The sequence below is a fragment of the Pelmatolapia mariae genome, linkage group LG9 (genome assembly GCF_036321145.2).
Source record: "Pelmatolapia mariae isolate MD_Pm_ZW linkage group LG9, Pm_UMD_F_2, whole genome shotgun sequence".
NCBI lineage: Eukaryota > Metazoa > Chordata > Actinopteri > Cichliformes > Cichlidae > Pelmatolapia > Pelmatolapia mariae.
Genome location: NC_086235.1, coordinates 21,514,710 through 21,532,795, shown reverse-complemented (window position 1 = coordinate 21,532,795; position 18,086 = coordinate 21,514,710). Strand labels below are relative to the sequence as shown.

The 18,086-nt window shown below is 40.2% G+C and overlaps 1 protein-coding gene across 2 annotated transcripts in view; it reads left to right on the top strand.

The window, feature by feature from the left end:
- The first annotated feature begins 3,798 nt into the window (after positions 1 to 3,798).
- The window catches only part of rttn (rotatin), a 33,359-nt gene continuing 19,071 nt past the window's right edge, over positions 3,799 to 18,086 (top strand). For both annotated transcript variants that reach the window (XR_010094872.1, XM_063484091.1), the window contains exons 1-24: positions 3,799 to 3,914; positions 4,187 to 4,374; positions 4,690 to 4,879; positions 5,062 to 5,142; positions 5,235 to 5,325; positions 5,602 to 5,716; positions 7,236 to 7,386; positions 7,673 to 7,841; positions 8,453 to 8,643; positions 8,891 to 9,006; positions 9,909 to 10,076; positions 10,161 to 10,373; positions 11,424 to 11,536; positions 11,637 to 11,763; positions 12,099 to 12,224; positions 12,471 to 12,587; positions 13,145 to 13,284; positions 13,901 to 14,072; positions 14,157 to 14,256; positions 16,035 to 16,120; positions 16,666 to 16,783; positions 17,369 to 17,465; positions 17,557 to 17,622; positions 17,762 to 17,953. Coding sequence is in view for 1 of the 2 variants with exons in the window: in XM_063484091.1 (XP_063340161.1) it covers positions 3,884 to 3,914; positions 4,187 to 4,374; positions 4,690 to 4,879; positions 5,062 to 5,142; positions 5,235 to 5,325; positions 5,602 to 5,716; positions 7,236 to 7,386; positions 7,673 to 7,841; positions 8,453 to 8,643; positions 8,891 to 9,006; positions 9,909 to 10,076; positions 10,161 to 10,373; positions 11,424 to 11,536; positions 11,637 to 11,763; positions 12,099 to 12,224; positions 12,471 to 12,587; positions 13,145 to 13,284; positions 13,901 to 14,072; positions 14,157 to 14,256; positions 16,035 to 16,120; positions 16,666 to 16,783; positions 17,369 to 17,465; positions 17,557 to 17,622; positions 17,762 to 17,953 (3,158 nt within the window). In the remaining variant the exon portion in view is untranslated. The remainder of the gene's footprint in view (positions 3,915 to 4,186; positions 4,375 to 4,689; positions 4,880 to 5,061; positions 5,143 to 5,234; positions 5,326 to 5,601; positions 5,717 to 7,235; positions 7,387 to 7,672; positions 7,842 to 8,452; positions 8,644 to 8,890; positions 9,007 to 9,908; positions 10,077 to 10,160; positions 10,374 to 11,423; positions 11,537 to 11,636; positions 11,764 to 12,098; positions 12,225 to 12,470; positions 12,588 to 13,144; positions 13,285 to 13,900; positions 14,073 to 14,156; positions 14,257 to 16,034; positions 16,121 to 16,665; positions 16,784 to 17,368; positions 17,466 to 17,556; positions 17,623 to 17,761; positions 17,954 to 18,086) is intronic.

Sequence of the window (18,086 nt, the reverse complement as noted above, 5' to 3'; positions counted from 1 at the left end):
CTGGATCAGGGATGAGTTGCTGACCCAAGTAGAGAAGTTCAAGTATCTCAGGGTCTTGTTCACAAGTGATGGACAGACAGATTGGTTTTGTATCAGTAGTGATGCAGACACTATACTGGTATGCTGTGGTAAAAAGAGAGCTGAGTGAGAAAGTGAAGCTGTCGATTTACAAATCAGTCTACACTCTGGTCACGAGCTGTGGGTAGTGATTGAAAGAATAAGAAGGTGGATACCAGCAACGGAAATGGGTTTCCTCCAAAGGGTGTCTGGGCTTACCTGTAGAGATATGGTGAGGAGCTTGGCCAATCAGGAGGGGTTCCGAGTAGACCTGCTACTCCTTCTCAAGGGTGAGGAAGAGCACCTGAGGTGATACAAGCATCTGACCAGGGTGCTTCCTGGACACCTCCTACGTTAGGTATATTAGCCATAACCTACCGAGAGGAGGCCACAGGCCAGACACAGGGAATCTTGGAGAGATCACATCACTGGGCTGCTTGTGTTTATTGTGTGCTCATTTCATTGATTTACAAGCCCAGTATGTTTCATCATATAAATCCAGCACAAATAATGTTTATTTGAAATTACTGAAATTTCAGGGATACCAGAGCGAAAGGATGGTAAATAAACTTTTAAGTATTAATGTGGATTGTGCTCTGGATAAAAACACCAAGTTGTACTAAAGAAATGTACAGATTTGCAACTGTGCAATAATACTAACAATAATCTGCTTTTTCTTCTTTAGATGACATTTATTACTTAACTAATAATGCTCTGAGAAGAAATAAATTTTCCTATAAGTATTATTTTGCTATTGTGATTGTTTCTTATGGTTGAAATATCAGGAGGGTTAAATATGTCATTAGGATGAGTGTTAAATATAAATTAAAAGATGAGAGTACAAAACACCAAATAGGGAGAATTTGTGTAAATATCAGAGGGGAAAACAGAGTTCATGACAAACAAACGGGATAATGGATAACACCATGTTTTCACCTTACCCCATGTTTTCAATTATTCTGTTTTCCTGTTTTCTTCCCTGTCTGGAGCTGGTGTTAACAAGTGATCCAAGACACAGCGTGGTTGTCAAACAATGAAGTGATGTACTCTTTGGTGAATACTCAACAGCTACTGAAAACTCCTAGTCTGACCTAGGGCAATGTATTTTTCTTCCAGGTAAAAGAAGACCTCCTCAGCTGCTCGGATGTCAGAATTCTCACTTTGTATTCTCATTGTACATCTGTAGAATGTCAGAAACATTCATAAAAACTCTGTCCTGTGTACTATATCAGAGGCTGAGAGAACTGGAATAAATTTTTTAACCTCCACAGGTCAATGGACCCTCTGGCAAGCCCATCAATATGACTCATGTTGTGCAGACAAGCTCTGTTCCAACCCACAAAGCATTGTTTTCAATTCTGGTCAAGATGCAAAGGTTCCCAACAACAACAAATGCATCCAAAATTGAATAGATGTATAAAAAAAGGATTTTGCATTTAATAGTACAGCTATGAAACATCACCTTAAATTAGAATATCTGGCTTACCTTGTGGTATGTTCATACGTGGCTCTCTGGAGCAATAAAGCTGTATTTGATGTTGGGAAAGACTGTGATGGAATAAAATGTTGTATATAAATTTGAAGCAAGCTGAGAAGAATCTATATGTGATGAAACTTTTTAAAGAGTCTTGGATTATACTTTATGTCCATTTTAATGCTTAATGCTTTAATATGATAGTAAAACATGCCGTATAGTATCTGGCCAAATTAATTATGGGTTTAAATCCTCCTGGAATTTACAAAAGCTGTGTGATTATATTATTAGGGTATCAAATTATCATTTGCTAAGTCTGTTAATTATCACCCTGTCTGCGGATCACATCCATGTCCCATCTCGAGTGTGAGAGCTTCTACAGCTGGAATATGAAAATAATTTACACCTGTAGTTGTGTTAAGAGGTGAATCACATTAACTTTGATTTTTGAGAGCATCTGTGTTTAATGACAGGATGACATAGATGCTGTTAAGATTTAATTTATTCAGTATGTCAGCAATGCAACAGCCTTTCAGAGTTTTTGAGAGATGCTTTGAAACACTGCTGATGCTAGAAAGAGAAATTGCTTCAGGGTGTTTGTGGAAACTTTCAAAAGATCAAATGAGAGTGGTCTGTAACCAAACTGCACATCACATGGGTCATGACAAACAAGATGCCAACAAGAGACAGACATTTGTTGATCGCCTGTGATTTACAGTGCATGCATCTCCTAAGCAGATCTCAGGTCCCTCTACTGAAATGGTTTCAGGACTTTTGTTATCAGTGTTGGTAAGATTAGAGGGGAGGGCAAAATACAGTTGTGGTTAGAAATTTATCTCAGCTCGCCATAGGCTTAAATTTCATGGTAGGTTTCAGCTTTTAGTTTGAATTTATTTAGGATTTTCTCTAATCCACACTGATCAAAATATACATACAGTCTCAAATATACACATACATTCCATCTGATATTTTGTTAAATGTCCCTTAACAAGTTGCACCTCGACCAGATGCTTTTGATAGCTTTCAACCAACTTCTGGTATAATTCTGGTTTTATATTTGACACCTCTTGTTAGTAGAATTGGTAAAGTTCATTTATATTAGTTGACTTCCTGGTACCCTTTTAAGCATACTCCACAAATTTTCAATAGGAGGTTGAGATTGGGGTTTTGGAAAGTCAATTCCAAAAGCTTAATTTTAGCCTGCTTTATCCATTCCAAAACCATTTCTGAAGTGCGTTTGGGATCATTGTCCTGTTGGAACACCCAACAATGTCTAAGTTTCAACCATCTAACTGAATTGATGTGAAGTTGAAGAATTTGGAGATAGTCTTCCTCCTTCATTATTCCATTCATTTTGTGCAATGTACCAGAGCCCACAGCATGATGCTAACACCACTGAGTTTGACATTTGGTACAGTGCTTGTAAGTTTGAAAACCTCTTGCTACTGTGGCTCAATCTTTGTCTCATCTAACCATAAAACACTTCTCTAGAAGACATTTGTCCTGTCCGTGTATGCAACCGCAAATTTCAGTCATTCTTGATCACTAATGAGAAGTTAGCACAACTTATTGCAACTTATTAAAAGGTTTAAGTGAATGTATTTATTGTGTATATATTTGAGCCTGTGTGTCTACTTCTGACCTAGTTTGAATGAGAAAAAAATCAAAATAAATTCAAACTTGTCCACTCAATTCTTGTTTTTTAAAGCTATCAAATATGTATGCTGTGGAATCATTTCACCCTGGAAAAAGAACAGTTCAAAGAACTCATTAAAAGACCAACATTATTTTGACATTCATGGCCATGATGAATGTATGTAAAATTCTGACTATAACTATAACACCGCAAGTTTCACTGCTTTAAAGAAGAATAGATGGATCCCTGCCACATATGACCACTGGGGTTTGTTAGAAACATGACGCACCATTGTCTTCAAAGGCCAGGGAATATCAACTTTCAACAAACCCCTGTTTTAATACATTAATTCTTGCCCTTTTAGTGGCGTATTTATTTTAAATAAATGAAAATGTTATTATGTTATATTATGATTATGTCATATACGAATATTTTACTTTAAGTTAGTTGAAATATTTCCTTCAAGGTAACTTGTGTTAATGTAAAATAAAATAGAGCTTTAATTCTGCAGTGTATCAGTTTTCCTACACCGTTGCTTCAAGTAAACGCACCCGGTCCTGACCTGCACAGGAAGTGGAGTGACGCTGGCGCGGTAGTTGAAAACAGACGTTGTTGACATGACGCTGGCGAACAACAGCTCAGCAGATGTACAAACCTCAGTCGAAGCTTTTACTTAACTTTAACACAGGAGAACTTATCATATCTTGACACCGAGCATGGATTTATCTTCCATTATAAGGAAAATGGGTGAGTTGAACTGTTAGCTAGGAAAATACCGCGCAAGAAGCTGACTATAGCTTACTTTAACTTATGATGGCAAAACCCGTTAGCCGCTAACAATAGCAGCTCCCTCTCAACTTTTATATGTGGCTGTCATTGTTTGGAATAACAGCACTTAAATTACCATGAAACTGTTTAACTTTGTAAAGGAACCCCGAGTCAGGGAACCGTAGCTACCTTTGCTAACTCTGCTCCAATTTTTCCCCTGTTTAATATTTTTGATTTCTCATAACTTTCAGGTCATTCTCTGGTGGAGATAAGAGTGCGAGCATTGAAGAGCATCTTATGCAAGCTGGATCTTTCCCTGATTTCCGTCCATGATATTGTCCAGGAGAAGATGCTGTTTGTGTATCTTCTGGAGTGGTTCAATTTCCCCGAGGTGCCAATGAAGGAAGAGGCCCTTGAATTGCTTTTAACCTTATCAAAGGTAGATAAGAAGTATACTGATAATAGATGCAACGCAAGGTGAATAAATCAAGAATTGTAGCTAGAGAAGAGCAGTCTGCCAGATGGCAAATTACACTCATGAACTTTAAATGTAATTTTGGCCTTAGCTTCAGTATTTTTTTCTTTTTCCAAAAGCTAACCAGGCTTAAAATGCATAATTGATGAAGGATTTACTTTTGTCCTGATTTTCACCGCATGATTCCAAAACCTTATGTCACCTGTATAAAATTTACACAATATCAAACCAAGACATATAATTTCCAGTTTTCTGATTATGCACTATTGTGTCTTGGAGCATCCAAGTGCAGCCCAGATGCTGCGAGACGTTGGGGCGGTGGACTTTCTCACCCAACTGTCTCCTAACGTGGAGCCCAGCCTGCGAGCTGTCATTGATGGAACCCTGGACCAGCTGTTCCACCTACCAGAACTGCTCCCCAGTCGTGTAGTTGTCTACTCACATGGACCACGTAGTACATCTCCAAAAGGTGTTCAATGTTAGGCCAATTATTTGTTTAACTTTAGCGTCTGTCATTCATAAAATACTAAATTTTCACAATATGATATTAGAGTCAGTTTGGTTCAAATGGTCTATATTACCAAACTGCTTTAAACTTTCTTGTACGGAGATGTTATCCCAGCTACAAGTCTCGTGTCTCTGTTGTTTCAGCTCAAGAGGATTTGCCTAAAATGGGTTATTTCCACAAGAGCATGCCAAATAATATGGATATACCGCCTCACAAGATAGCAGGTTCCTTTTGCTTGAAAAATCTTTCTCTAATGTTATATGCATGATATTTTTTTCCTTAAAGGACTCATGCTTTATCCCTCTGTGTTATATAGTGCACGAATCTGTGAGATGTCTGAAGTTTTCTGTGTTTCCATGGCTGACTTTGACAAACACAGACAGGCACATACTTTCTTCCAATGAGAAGTAAGAGACAAACTCATGTCTTTAAGCAGTAGTATATTACACTTTTCACCCAGTTTAATTGTATTATAATTAGACAGAATAAGATTATTACAAATATTGTTTATTCAAGCTTTGTTTTTCAACCATTTCTGAATTCAAACCTGTTTTTATGTGATGCCCAGTTCTATACATAGCATAGTATTTGTGTTGTTCTTTACTGCTGAAATTCTTTGTATTTAATCAACTCCACAAGAGTGTGAGATTAAAAATAACTCTGTTGTGGTTCTTTTGAAACAGTTCCTTGGGGAGCAGCAATCCCAGCCTAGTGCGAACGACTTGTGAACTTCTGTGTGATGTCATTATGCAAGACTTTCCTGCTGAGATATTTCTGCAAAGGCCGGGCATTGTAAAGGTATTACATCTGGGTGTTTTTGCACTGTTATTGTGTATACATGTCTATTGTCTATACGTTTATGCTGGGGGGGTTTGTAGTTTTTTTGTTTGTTTGTTTTGTTTTTTATTTTTTAATATAAAGAGAATGTTCACACTCGACCAGAAAGAGACAATGCTGTAGTGATTGCAATTTCCATTTTTTAATTATCAGGGCATTAGAAGAGCTCTCACTATTTTTATTTTATAGACTCTGTGATTTTTAGCAACCATCATGTGTAATGCTTATGTTCAGAAACGATCCCTGTACTGAATAGAAACGCTGCTCTCTCTTGGGTTGAAAATGCTTTATTCACTGTTGGTTTCCTAAGAAACAAAGTTGAAGATGCCAATCAAGAAATCAGAGTCTGGTTTTATTTTCCAGCCAAATGGTATTCACATCGATTAGATGCAGTGCGCTGTTTTGAGTGGCTAGCGTGACCAGCTCATAGCGGATTTATAGGATGGCCACTCCAACCACTGTCAAAATAATAACCTGTCAAATGGTGTCCTTGAACAAAGCATCCATTTATAATTCTGCGTCCCTGATCTTGTAGGAGGCTGTGAGGCCCCCCCCGGAGGCTTACTTTGGTTGAGCAGGTACTAGATTGCTGCTAGGATGTAGTTTTGTCATGATGTACCTCTTGCAAGGTGTGAAAGTCCTTGGTAGAACATTTTGCTTCTTCCCTCAAAGGCCTCCTTGAGCAGCAGAGTTTCTGTATAACAGGACGCTGTCGGGCACAGCCTTTGAACAGTTGTCGACCTCGATGGCTCTTGCTGGCTTCTGCTGGCAGCTGATCCATGGGGTCGTAATACTGAAGTCTGCAATGAGTTTCCACTTTGTACAGCTATACATACTCCGTCTCCATTTCTTTTGAAGCATGCAACACTGTGTGATGTATCTCCCCACTGTCATCTTGGTAACAAAGCACATCAGTTCTGTGAGCTCTTTGTTTCACTGGCATAAAAAGAGTTTTGGGGGAGACATCATTTTGCCCTGATGAGCCACAGTGAACATTACTATTTTGCTAATAAAGTGGTGCATTAAATTACATCGGTCTCACGGTAGCATTAACATACTGTCACCCAGCAGTGTCATCACCAAAGAAGAAATGATTACGGAAAAGTACTTCTTGTGGCTTTACTTGGTCCTCTTTCAAGTTACTGCAGCTATTAAGCAAAATTAAAAGGCTTGAATTTAGAGACATGACATCATTAGCTTCAGAGGGCAGGGAATCTGAACTCTGAACAAATTGCTGCTTCAATAATTCAATTCCATTTGCCCTTTTTATCCAGTGAACTTTATTACGACTTTTCTGTCAGTCTTGACTTTAAGTCTGGTATACAGTGTGTTTGTCTCGGCGTAGCTTTGTAAATTGACTAATATGCAGTTTTTACACATTTGCAATAAAATTGTATCGGATATTACAAGGCGTTCATCCACTGAACACCTTAGCAGTAATGTAATCTGTTATGCCGTTGATGTCCCGTTCCATTTGCAGAGCCTTCTGTCCCTATTGAGGCTGGGTCTAGGTAAAGAGGAGTCAGGCTACCTCTACCTGTCGGCTCTTTCCTGTCTCCGGCAGCTTTGTGTGGGATTAAGAAGGCGGCTGCGCTTTCATCAAGACCCAAGCTTCTACGCTGCGAAACAAGGTAGCGTGCCCTTTTTACTTGTTTTTAAATAATGATATCAATATCTTCCACTGTCATCTATGTGGTGATTTTTCAGCTATTTTTGCATGCTTATAATCAGTAAATCACTACCTGGTATCTATCACCTCTGTTAATCAGCTGTATTTTTCTTGTAACTCAAGTCTAAAACCGATCTAGAACATATTGCTTCCACAACGTGAATTCCTAATTTTTATATTCACAAATCAATGTCTAACAAATATCAAAGCATTTAACTTATTTGTTTTATTTATTTGTGGGTGTGTAGATCCAGTTTCTCAGAACTCGTCCTTCTCCTACACCCAGGAGGTTCTGGGGACCCAGCGTTCGGGGGCCTCCTCTCCTGGGTCCGAGTGCTCTCCCCGGCCTTCTTTAGTGGGACGCACAAGCCAGAGAGCCAGAGGAGACGGTCAAGATGGAGACGCAGCTTCTAATAGGTACGCGTATGAAATCGACATGACTGTATGTTTGAAATATATAGTTAAAAAAAACAATAAAAATTTGTCTCTTTTTGTGTATCTTTTCTTGTTTAAGGTATTGTTTGCATAGATGTTAGTAATCATATTGGCACCTAGAGTAGAGACTCCCTGTAGCTTTTTGTCACACTTCTGAGGCGTGCATGGTATTACGTTAGTCATTCTACCTTGCTTGTAGAAATGGTATTCTTGACGTGATTCAACATTTTCGATTCTTTTCATTAGGCTTAAGAAGTGAGTCTTACATTTCTTTGAGAATTTGTGCACAGTAGGGTTTTCTGTGGCTTTGATAATGACAAAATCACTAGTGACGCCAGCAGCCCACACAAGACGATAAAGCAGTGTGAAAGAAAAGAAAGACTGTGAAGGATGTTCTTCTAAATATGAACAACACTAGGAGCCCTCTAGCGGCCGGTCTGTAGTGTTTAAAAATCAGGTTTGATTCATGTGATGGCATATTCATTTTTATGTTCCATCCCTATACAGCGGATACGTCACTCCTTGCATTTGAATGGTCCAAGAACAGATCACAAATTTACAGTTGTCTTTCCGTCTGTGTGCAATTCATCCAGTGGCAGCTCACACAGAAGTGGAGGAGCAGTCCAGGCCCCCAGACAGATGGCCCATTCACCTGCAGATGTGGCCCATGTGGAGCTTCCTGATCTGGGTGTAGAAGATGTGTTGGAGTTGCAGTTGCGGCAGCTCACTTTGGCTCAGTTTACTGTTGCCTCTATGGAGTGTGCCATACCACTGCTTAAGACAGGTAAGTGTCAGTATGCTTGTCTTTTTTAAAAATGATCTTATTTGGTAAAATATGAGTGGGAAAACTATTTTTTAAGCCATTAATCAATAATCTCAGTCTCAATTGTTTGTTTGTTTTAATTTTTTGAACTTAAGATTCCCTCACCTGTTTCTCTACATTGACTGGATTCTCTCCATTGTTATTTGATCACGTCAAAACATTTCTTCTGCTCTTGCTTTGTTTTCTCTCTCACTCTGCTGTTTCTCAGAAGGTTTGCATGCTTTCCATCGCGTTGTGGAGCTGCTGTGTGACGCTGTCCTCCTGCTTGGGGACAGCGTTTGTGAGCTGGTCTGGGACGATCGCAGCCTGGCGGGGATGGAGCTGGCAAGTCAACACAACTCATGACAGCCTCTTATGTAGATGAATAGACACTTCAGTGAAAAGGGGAACTGACTTGGCCACCAGACAATTTGCCACAGACACACAGGCATACGGTACTCGACTGTCAAGGAGAACTGCGGGCACGTGATTGAGCGTTATGTGTTATATAAAGGTTACAGAGGCTTTCTGCTGGTTATAAAGCACTGCTTGCATACATGCAAACTTCCCATCTGTACCCTTGGGTTTATCCCAGCACAGAATTGCAGGGCTAGTAAATGTCTTCATTTATTACGTGCATAAAGTCCACACAATAGATTGTGTTAAACAGGTGTATTTTTTTTTACCATGCAGAATCATTTGTTATCTTGCATGGCTGTTTTAAAGGGTATGTTCCTCTGCAGGGGGATTTACACACTTGTCAAGTCCAGGCCCCTGTGGCCCTCTGCTGTTTAATACATGCCCAGAGCCTTGCAGCCTGAGAACTATTTTGTCATCTTTATGTGGAGAGCAGCTTTTGTGTGCCAAACCTCTAGGTTTTTCCTGTGGGAATGGACCAAACTGTTCATGCCCGCCTCAGCAATGCAGAGGGCATGTACTGCCCCCTGCTGGTGTTCATCTTCCATTGAACAATTTTTACACACAGAACAAAGTGGCTGAGAATAGATTGTTCCAATTTATTCATACAGAGATAGGGTGGATCTGTATCTCGTCCCAAAATAACCCTGAAATCTGATTACATTCAATTCCTAACCCCTGGAACGAACAATTTTTCTCTTGGCTCGCAGCCAGAAGCTGTGTCTTGAGTGTGTGTGAACATTCACACAGTGCGAGTACATGTGCACGTATTGGTGCGTTTGTGTGGCAGTGTATGTGTTTGTCTACATTTTTGCTTGTGTTTATTTTAGAAAGAGAAGCTGCAAACCTGCATGGAGCTACTGGGGGATATACTGAGCTATCACCACAGCTGTTCAGTGGATATTTCCAACAATTCTCAGGTTCACCATAGACTAGCCTACATAGGCACTGCCATATTTACCATTAAACTCCTACAGACCATCCTCCCACCCGAGAAGGTGTGTGTGCTTGTGTGACAGAATTACTTTGATTCAGTTACTGTTTTCCATTTGAAAGTTAATCATTCTATGAACATCACACAGGCTAGTGACAATCTCCCAGAAAACACTGCAACAGCTCTTTTCCACTTATGCTTGGACACATCATTGGGAAGTTTGTTACCCAGCATGCAAGAGACAGCAGTGGCCTACTTGGAACAGGTGAACTCGGACAGCCATGAAATCTACAGGAGGGTGACCCGAGCTGCCCTCTGGATGGAATCCACTTGCAACTTTCTCAGGGAAGCACAAGCGGAGGTATAATCATCACATCAAATACAAATACTAGGCATCCTTTATACGTGTATATATGGATACATTATACACTGATCAGGCATAACAATATGACAGCTGGCAGGTGACGTGAGTAAAAGTGATTATCTCAAAGGTGAAGTATTAGAAGCAGGAAAAATGGGCAAGCGTAGGGATTTGAGTGTAAGGATCAAATTGTGATGGCTAGGCAACACGTCAGAGCATCTCCAAAACTGTAGCTATATATCTCTGTGTCCAGTCTGCAGTGGTCAGTGTCTATCAAAAGTCGTCCAACGAGGAATAGTGCTGAACCAGGGACAAGGTCATGGGTGGCCACGGCTCATTGATGCACGTGGGGAGCAAAGGGTGGAGCAATTGAAGAAGATCGCCTGGTTTGATGAATCACATTCTCTTTCCTGTCACATGGCTGGCCGGGTGCATCTTAGGATGTACCTGGGGAACACCTGGCACCAGAATGCACTATGAGAAGAAGGCAAGCCGATGGAGGCAGTGTCATGGTTTGGGCAGTATACTGCTACGAAACCTCGGGTCCTGGCAACCATGTGGAAGTTACTTTGAAATGCACCACCTACCTCAGGTCCAGACAACGTATAGCCTTTCGTGAAAACGGTTTTACCCCATATTCCCATAGGCCTCTTTCTGCAGGATGGTGCGCCCTGTCACAAAACAAAAACGGTTCGGGAATAGTTTTAGAAACACAACAACACGTTTGAGGTGTTGACTTGGCCTAAAAATTGTGCAGATGCCAATCAAACCTCTGTGGGATGTGCCAGACAAAGATGTCTGATCCATGGAAGTGGATCAGACCTGGAGCCAGATTCCACAACACACCTTCAGAGGTCTAGCGGAGTCCATGCCTCAATGGGTCAGAGCCGTTTTAGCAGCAAAATGGGGACCAACACAGTGTTAGGCAGGTGGTCATAATGTTATGCCTGAACAAAGTATATGATTATATATGACTATAGTGAAGTATTTTCAGACTGTATCTCATCACTACTTGACTGTTAATTAAACATTGTATTTTTTTTTCTCAAGGGGGAGAAGAACTGGCTGGAGTTAGTGGAGCTGGCAGACCAAGCCATAGATGGCCTTCCATTTCACCAGCACTTGCCTATCATCAAAGAATGTGTTCACATTTGCTCTTATCTGTAAGACATCAGATCTAAAGTCAGTCATAGTAATGACTATTTTTTTTTTTTTTTTTTGTTAACGAAGTTAGTTAAAATCCATTTGATTATCTTCTTATAGGTGGAAGTTTGAACAGCCCAGTCCCCTCCTCCAAACGGAGAGCCAGAAACTCCTCCTCAAGCTGCTGGCCCATCCTTTACTGCCCGTCAAGACAGAAACATATGAATGCACTTTAAACCTGGTCAAGGTTAGAGCAAGCCATCTTATATAGACAGTCATTGTTTGGATGAGTGCGGAGGGTCATGGTTAAAATATATGAGTGTGATATAGCCTTAATGTGAGCCTGTTTAGTGGGGCACCCATATGTAAATAAGTGGGATGAAGATGGATGAGTCACGGCTCTTTGACAGGCCACTATAAAAAACCCACTTGACATTTGAAATCAGTCTTTCTTTTCATTTTGCCAATTACTGACTAGAGTGAGTGGCTACATTTAAAGTGAATTGAAACTCTTATATGCGAGCACAAGTGAGAATAGTGATAATTTATTATGTGCTCTGGTGTGATTACATGTACCCCTAGGACTGCCTTGGCATCCAGAATGCGACACGACAGGAACCAGGGGCATGTGCTGGAGTTAGCTTCCTTCTCCACCACAGGGTGCTCTATGAAATAAGCACCTTTGGACTCCAGGATTCGGCACAAAAGGTAAATGTACTACTTATACCTTTCAAGTTTTAGACCTTTGAGAGAGCTCATTCTGATAATGGAGTACAGTCACTCACAGATAATCATGAGATTAAAAGCAGAGGGGTTTGTGGGGGGTTTTTGGACATTACATGCTAAACCGGTGTAATAATTTAGACATTTCAAAGTTGTCACATGGAGTACTTGTTAGTAGATGTTTTATCACCAACGCCTTTGTGAACTCAGCACTTTACCTGTGATCTATAGGTGAATGCTCTTGCCAAGGATATCCTGCTATTCCTGCTCAAGGGACAATTGATGATGACAGCATCAGCCTGGGACAGATTCAATGAGGCACTTTACCCGGTCATGCCCATATTACAGGTGTTGTAATCTCTTCAGAGGCTCAGTAGTATTTGCACTGCAGAGCTCATAAAGCGCACATCTCATTTGGAGCTTATTAAACAATATTTATGGAAGGGTAGAATGGGTGTATGTTGCCCACAATTAGAACAGCTATGATCAAAAGTGCAATATTAGCACTCTTGGACCACAAAGACTGTGCATTGAGCTGCCAGTGAGAAAAATTTGGTTATTTTCTCATTTACATATTCTGTTATATTGTTTCCTTTTTCAGTGGAGGGGGAAGAGAAACAAAAACTTTTTATTAATTGTTCAGTTCCAGGCAACAGAAAGCCAGGAAATTCTTCATGAATATACATGAGGTTTTGACTAGGCTGTCAAGTGTGATTTAATTCAAGAAGGCCATTCAGAGATGGGCCCACCATGTCAACAAGAGACAAAATGAAACCACCCGTAATCAAAGTGATGCATATTTTATTTACTGTTGCACCGCTTTGCTGGAATTCCCCGTTGTTTGCTTTATTGTCTGCCAAGGCAGTCCTGAGAATTGTGTGTGTTTGTGTGTCTGTGTGCGGCAGGGTTACGCCAGCACCGAGGAGTCACTCGGAAACTGCGTCCTGCTGATAAGTGACATGTCGGACATGGCAAGAGACAGTGTGTTCCCAAGTACAGCCAAACTAAAGGCGGCACTGCGACTCCTTTTCACTAAGCAGCCCGCGTGAGTCTCTTCTCTGGGTCTTTCCTTTGTTGCTGTTTCTTGTTGTTTCTCTCTGTGCTCGTTTGAGCATTTTGTGCCTGCCCGGAATTGTGTGCACGTCAGAAATGTGTGTGTTTGTGCCTGTGATGAGTATACTTGGATGTCTGGCATGTTTCTTTTCTTTTTTTTCGTTTTCCTTTCGTGGAGTTGTTTGATGATTTTGACGTCGGTTCTCGGGATTATTTGTTAGCCAGAGAAACACTCGAGAGCCTGAAAATGTCTCTCCAACACTTGTGGTGGGCATATTAGGCCTCTGTGTTGCTGTCAGGTGCTTGTGCTTGTCATGTCAACCAAATGCTCTTCGAGGCCTGTGTAAAACACTTTCTCATCCGGTCCCAATCTATGAATATTGATAGAAATGGAAATCAACACCAGAGAAGCCCTAGTAATTTTTGGCAGCAAGTAATAGAGCCGCCGCCTCCACTGCCAGCTATTTCTTGAGGAGTTGTTCTTTGAAAAAATCAAACTGTAAATGTTTTTTTTGTTTTTTCTTCATCGCATGAATTAGGTTGTTTTGCAGCGATTGTAAGTCCTTAACTACACCTGCTTATATTCTTTCATTATTCATTATTAACAGTGTGAGAGTAGCAGCAGTACAGCAATTCCTGCCCCACCTCACTGGAAGCGATGATGCAAATACAGCCCGGCCAAAACTGGATCAACAAATGATTGCCTCGCTCCCCAACCTCTTCTGCCTTAAAAACCCTTTAGACATCACACTTGATACCAGCAAGAAGTCTGTTCTAAAGGTATAATCCTGCATACATAGCACAAAACAGATGTGTGTACTAATAAAAGTAAGTGCTTACTTATGTGTTTATTTTATGTCTTAGGTGGAATCTGTTGAGAAGCTGTTCAGTATCCTCTACTCAGACATGGTTGATATCACCTTGAAAAGATCAGCTGCAGAACAGCTTTCTGTGGTGCTACAAGGTGAGATATCTATAAAAGCTATATTTATAGTAGTATTATAAACTCATCTTTTGTCTGGTTTTAATATTTTTCCAAGTTGAATATTTGTTCTGGCAGGTTAAAACTTGTAATAGCAACTTCTTAGCCTTCTTTTGTAAGTTGCTCAATATTAGATTAGACTACATATGTAAAAGTATATTTTAAGATCCTTCTGGCATTGTCTTTTTCCTCAAAATTACATATTTAGAAGCTTCTTTTTTTCAATTATAATAATCCCTTCATGTCTTAAGTAGCTTAAGATTTGTGCTCTTGCATTTAATCTGCATCATAGGTATGTCTTAATCGCAGACCTTTTTAAAACTCAACGCCATAACTTAAACTATGATCTAACGTGCACTACTCTAGGAATGTGAGTTGTGTCAACATGTAGTTACGATGACTTTGATTGGCCCGTTCATTACTGTTATTTAATCCTAAGTTACTACTCCAGCTACTTCTTATGCCATCTTTTTTAATCATCTGGAGGAAAACTCCACTGCCGACTAGTGTTTTGGCAGCTAAATTGCAGAGCAACAGAAGAGCACCGAGTGACATCAATCACTTGTGTAGGCTATGCTCCAGCCTCTACATATACTCTGCACATATGTATAAGTCACACATTTAATGCATCGATTTGTTTTATTTGGTATGTGCAGAACTATGTGCAATGTGCTAATATTGCTGCTTCACCATTTGGGTACCTGCTCCAATCCACATCTGTGAGCCCCAACAACAAGTTTTCTGGCTATACAGTTCAATTCAAATTAAAATTGTATTTATGTAGCTCTGAATCACAACAGTCACCTCATAGTGCATTATATTATAAGGTGAAGAGCATTCAATGATATCGAGAAAACCCCAACAATTAGATGACCCGAGAGCAAGCACTTGGTGACAGTGGGAAGGGAAAAAATCCCTTTAAGAGTAAGAAACCTCCGTTAGAACCAGACTCAGGGAGGGTCGGCCATCTGCTACAACCGGATGGGGGTGAGGGACGAGATGCACTGTGGAAGAGAGCCAAAGATTAATAACTAATAGATTGTTATTAGCTTCCTTCTGTATCATATTATTATACAGAACGAAATGTACTGTCTACATTCAGCTCTTTCAAGGGAGAGGGGGGGAAAGCATGGGCTATATTCAGTAATCCACATTATCTCAAAAAACTCTCATCGTCAGCTGACCATTTGCACAGAATAAAATGTTATTCTTTGCAAGTTTTACTTACAGTAACTTGGTAAATTGTCATCAGCTCCTCTGCTCCGTGTGTGTCTGTTACACAAACACATGTATTGGAGTTTGGAAGAGACATGCATGGTGCCACTGAGAGCAGATGAGAGCAGCGAAACAGCATCAGAAACTGTCACACTGAGCTGGAATGAAACAAATGCTCATAGAAAAGATGAATCCTCAGCTTATCAAACAGCAAATAATGTTTTGCAAAAGTTAGACAGATTTTGTTCCTTATTGCCAGCTCTCAAAAGTTGGAACTTCCCTGCAAAATGACAGAACTTGTTCCTTAGGTTTGTAATGAATAAAACCCTGGTGGTTTTCAGATACACTGCTATTCCACTGTGAGAATGCTTTGCTTCAGAAAAAAATGCTTTTTATTTTTATTGAAATGATTTTTTTATTGGGAAACACTGACTTTGGTGGCACATCCGGGCCAGTTTTAGAATGTGATAATACAAGAATTTAGAGATGTATGTGTATGCGTGTGTTTTGACATATATTGAACTGTTTTCTTTCATTCCCTTTAGACACAGCAATGCATCCAGTACTAAAGAACCTTGGAATAACAGATAAAGTCCTTTCTGTAATTATGGAGTGTGTAAATGGCAACAAGGTAAATAGAAAAAACAGACTGTAGATGCTTACTGAAACAGTTACTATTGAAACTCAATAACCCAAATATATAAAGTCACATGTGCTCTCGTTTATGTATATGTCCATGTTTATATGTGTTCACGTGAGTTCATGTGTGGATGCAGGAAAACCACTGAGCCGTGGATGATAGAAGGATGAAATGGCCTGTATAAATATTGGCAGACAGGCCCTGGTCAGCAGTGATTTCTGGCCTGTAGTTGATGCAGTCTGCTGACCATTCCCAGGCTTTTAATCAGAAACTGCCGGGGGTAATCGTCCATCATGTCTCGCTACATGGATGGGGAGTAACAGGGCTACAGAGAATGACTTGTATTTGTCCCCAACCTCCCTTGCCTGCAACCTTCACAGTCACAGAATTTAGGTATAGCTTATGCGAACTGACACTAAAGAAATCCTGTGCATTTGTGAGAGGCAGAACAAGGCGAGGCCGACAGGCAGCGTGTGGCTTTGTTTGTGTTTTCCTTGCAATTAAACACCGAGTGAGTATGTTGCTGTTTTCCCCAGAGGTTTGATTGTCTGCTGGAGCCTTGTGTATGTATCCTGAGAAAGCTGGTGTACGCTGATCCATCTCTGAGGCACAGCCTGGCACAGCGGCAGCTCCTGCTCCTCACACTGCTCAGGGGTACATTCACAAGACAACTCATTAAGTAACAGCTACACACATTGTGTCGAGTAGCTCGGGGCCATATTCTCAAGTCATCCACTGATGCATAGCTTTTAACCATGCTGTCACACTGTAGTAAGTAGCATATTAGTATGATGCAACTTGTTGCCACAGAGCTCGGCTCGGCAGCAGTGCACTTTTAACAGCTTAGTCTTAATAGTAGTTGGTAATATATACAGCAGCTCTAATATTTGTTGCATAAATTTGAGCTAAAATGTAACTCGGTTTATAAATTAAAAGACATTTAATTCAAGTGATTTTTATGTATATTTGTGTAATGGTTTTAGTCAGGTCTAGACAGAAAATAGAGCTTTATTGAAATTTATTCATGCAAAAGATATGCAGTGTTTTAAACATAACCACATTTTAAATTCAGAGGAGTCTTACATTTAATAAGAAAAGCGTTTGCAAGTTTATTTTCGCAAATAAATTCTTACAATATAAACTACTTCACTATTACTTCTGTAATCTTCTTATGGACTCAAGTGATAAAGTTCTGGATGTCATTGTTATGTAAATTGCCTATTTTGGTCTTCATTATAGCATCGTTGATATTGAAGGAGAACAAAAGCGATGGAAGTGAGATTGCTGTTCTGATGAGTTTACTGCTATTTGATGAGATCGCCAGCACTGACTTATGGTGAGCATAATTTTCCTCTCTTTAAATTTCCATTTGTGCATGCATTAATGTTCATCCTTTTAATACTGCAGTGCTCTTCTTCTGTCATCAGGTCTGATAAATCCAGCACAGAAGTGAGCGTCACAACGTTCTCCCTGCCATTGGCAGTAACACGCAGGTAAGACCTTCATAAACTTCTGGAGGTTAGCAGCAGTGTTAAATATTGCCTTGTGCTTTGTTGCCACTTTTTTTACTTCCCTGTCATTAAAACACTTGACAGACAATATTCACAGTTTTGTTTTTAATCTTTCTTCAAGGTACAACGTTCCATTTCAGGCAGCAACTCATCATGCTGTTAGTCCGTACTGCTGCGTACTGGTGCCTTCGTCTGACCTCCAAACTCTTAACCCTGCCCGCCAAGCCCTACAGGTGGCCTGGAACACTGCGTGGCATTCTGGGATAGATAATCTCCTTCAGGAGCTTTGTGGCGTTGCTAGAGATGTCAACGAGTAAGCTCCTTCATATTTCCAACTGTATATGTGCAAATGTTAGGTGTGGCCATTGTACTAATGCGTTTCATGTGTGTTCTTTTTTTGTGTTTAAAAATTAGGATTAAATTAGAGATTGGACACCATGGTAGAT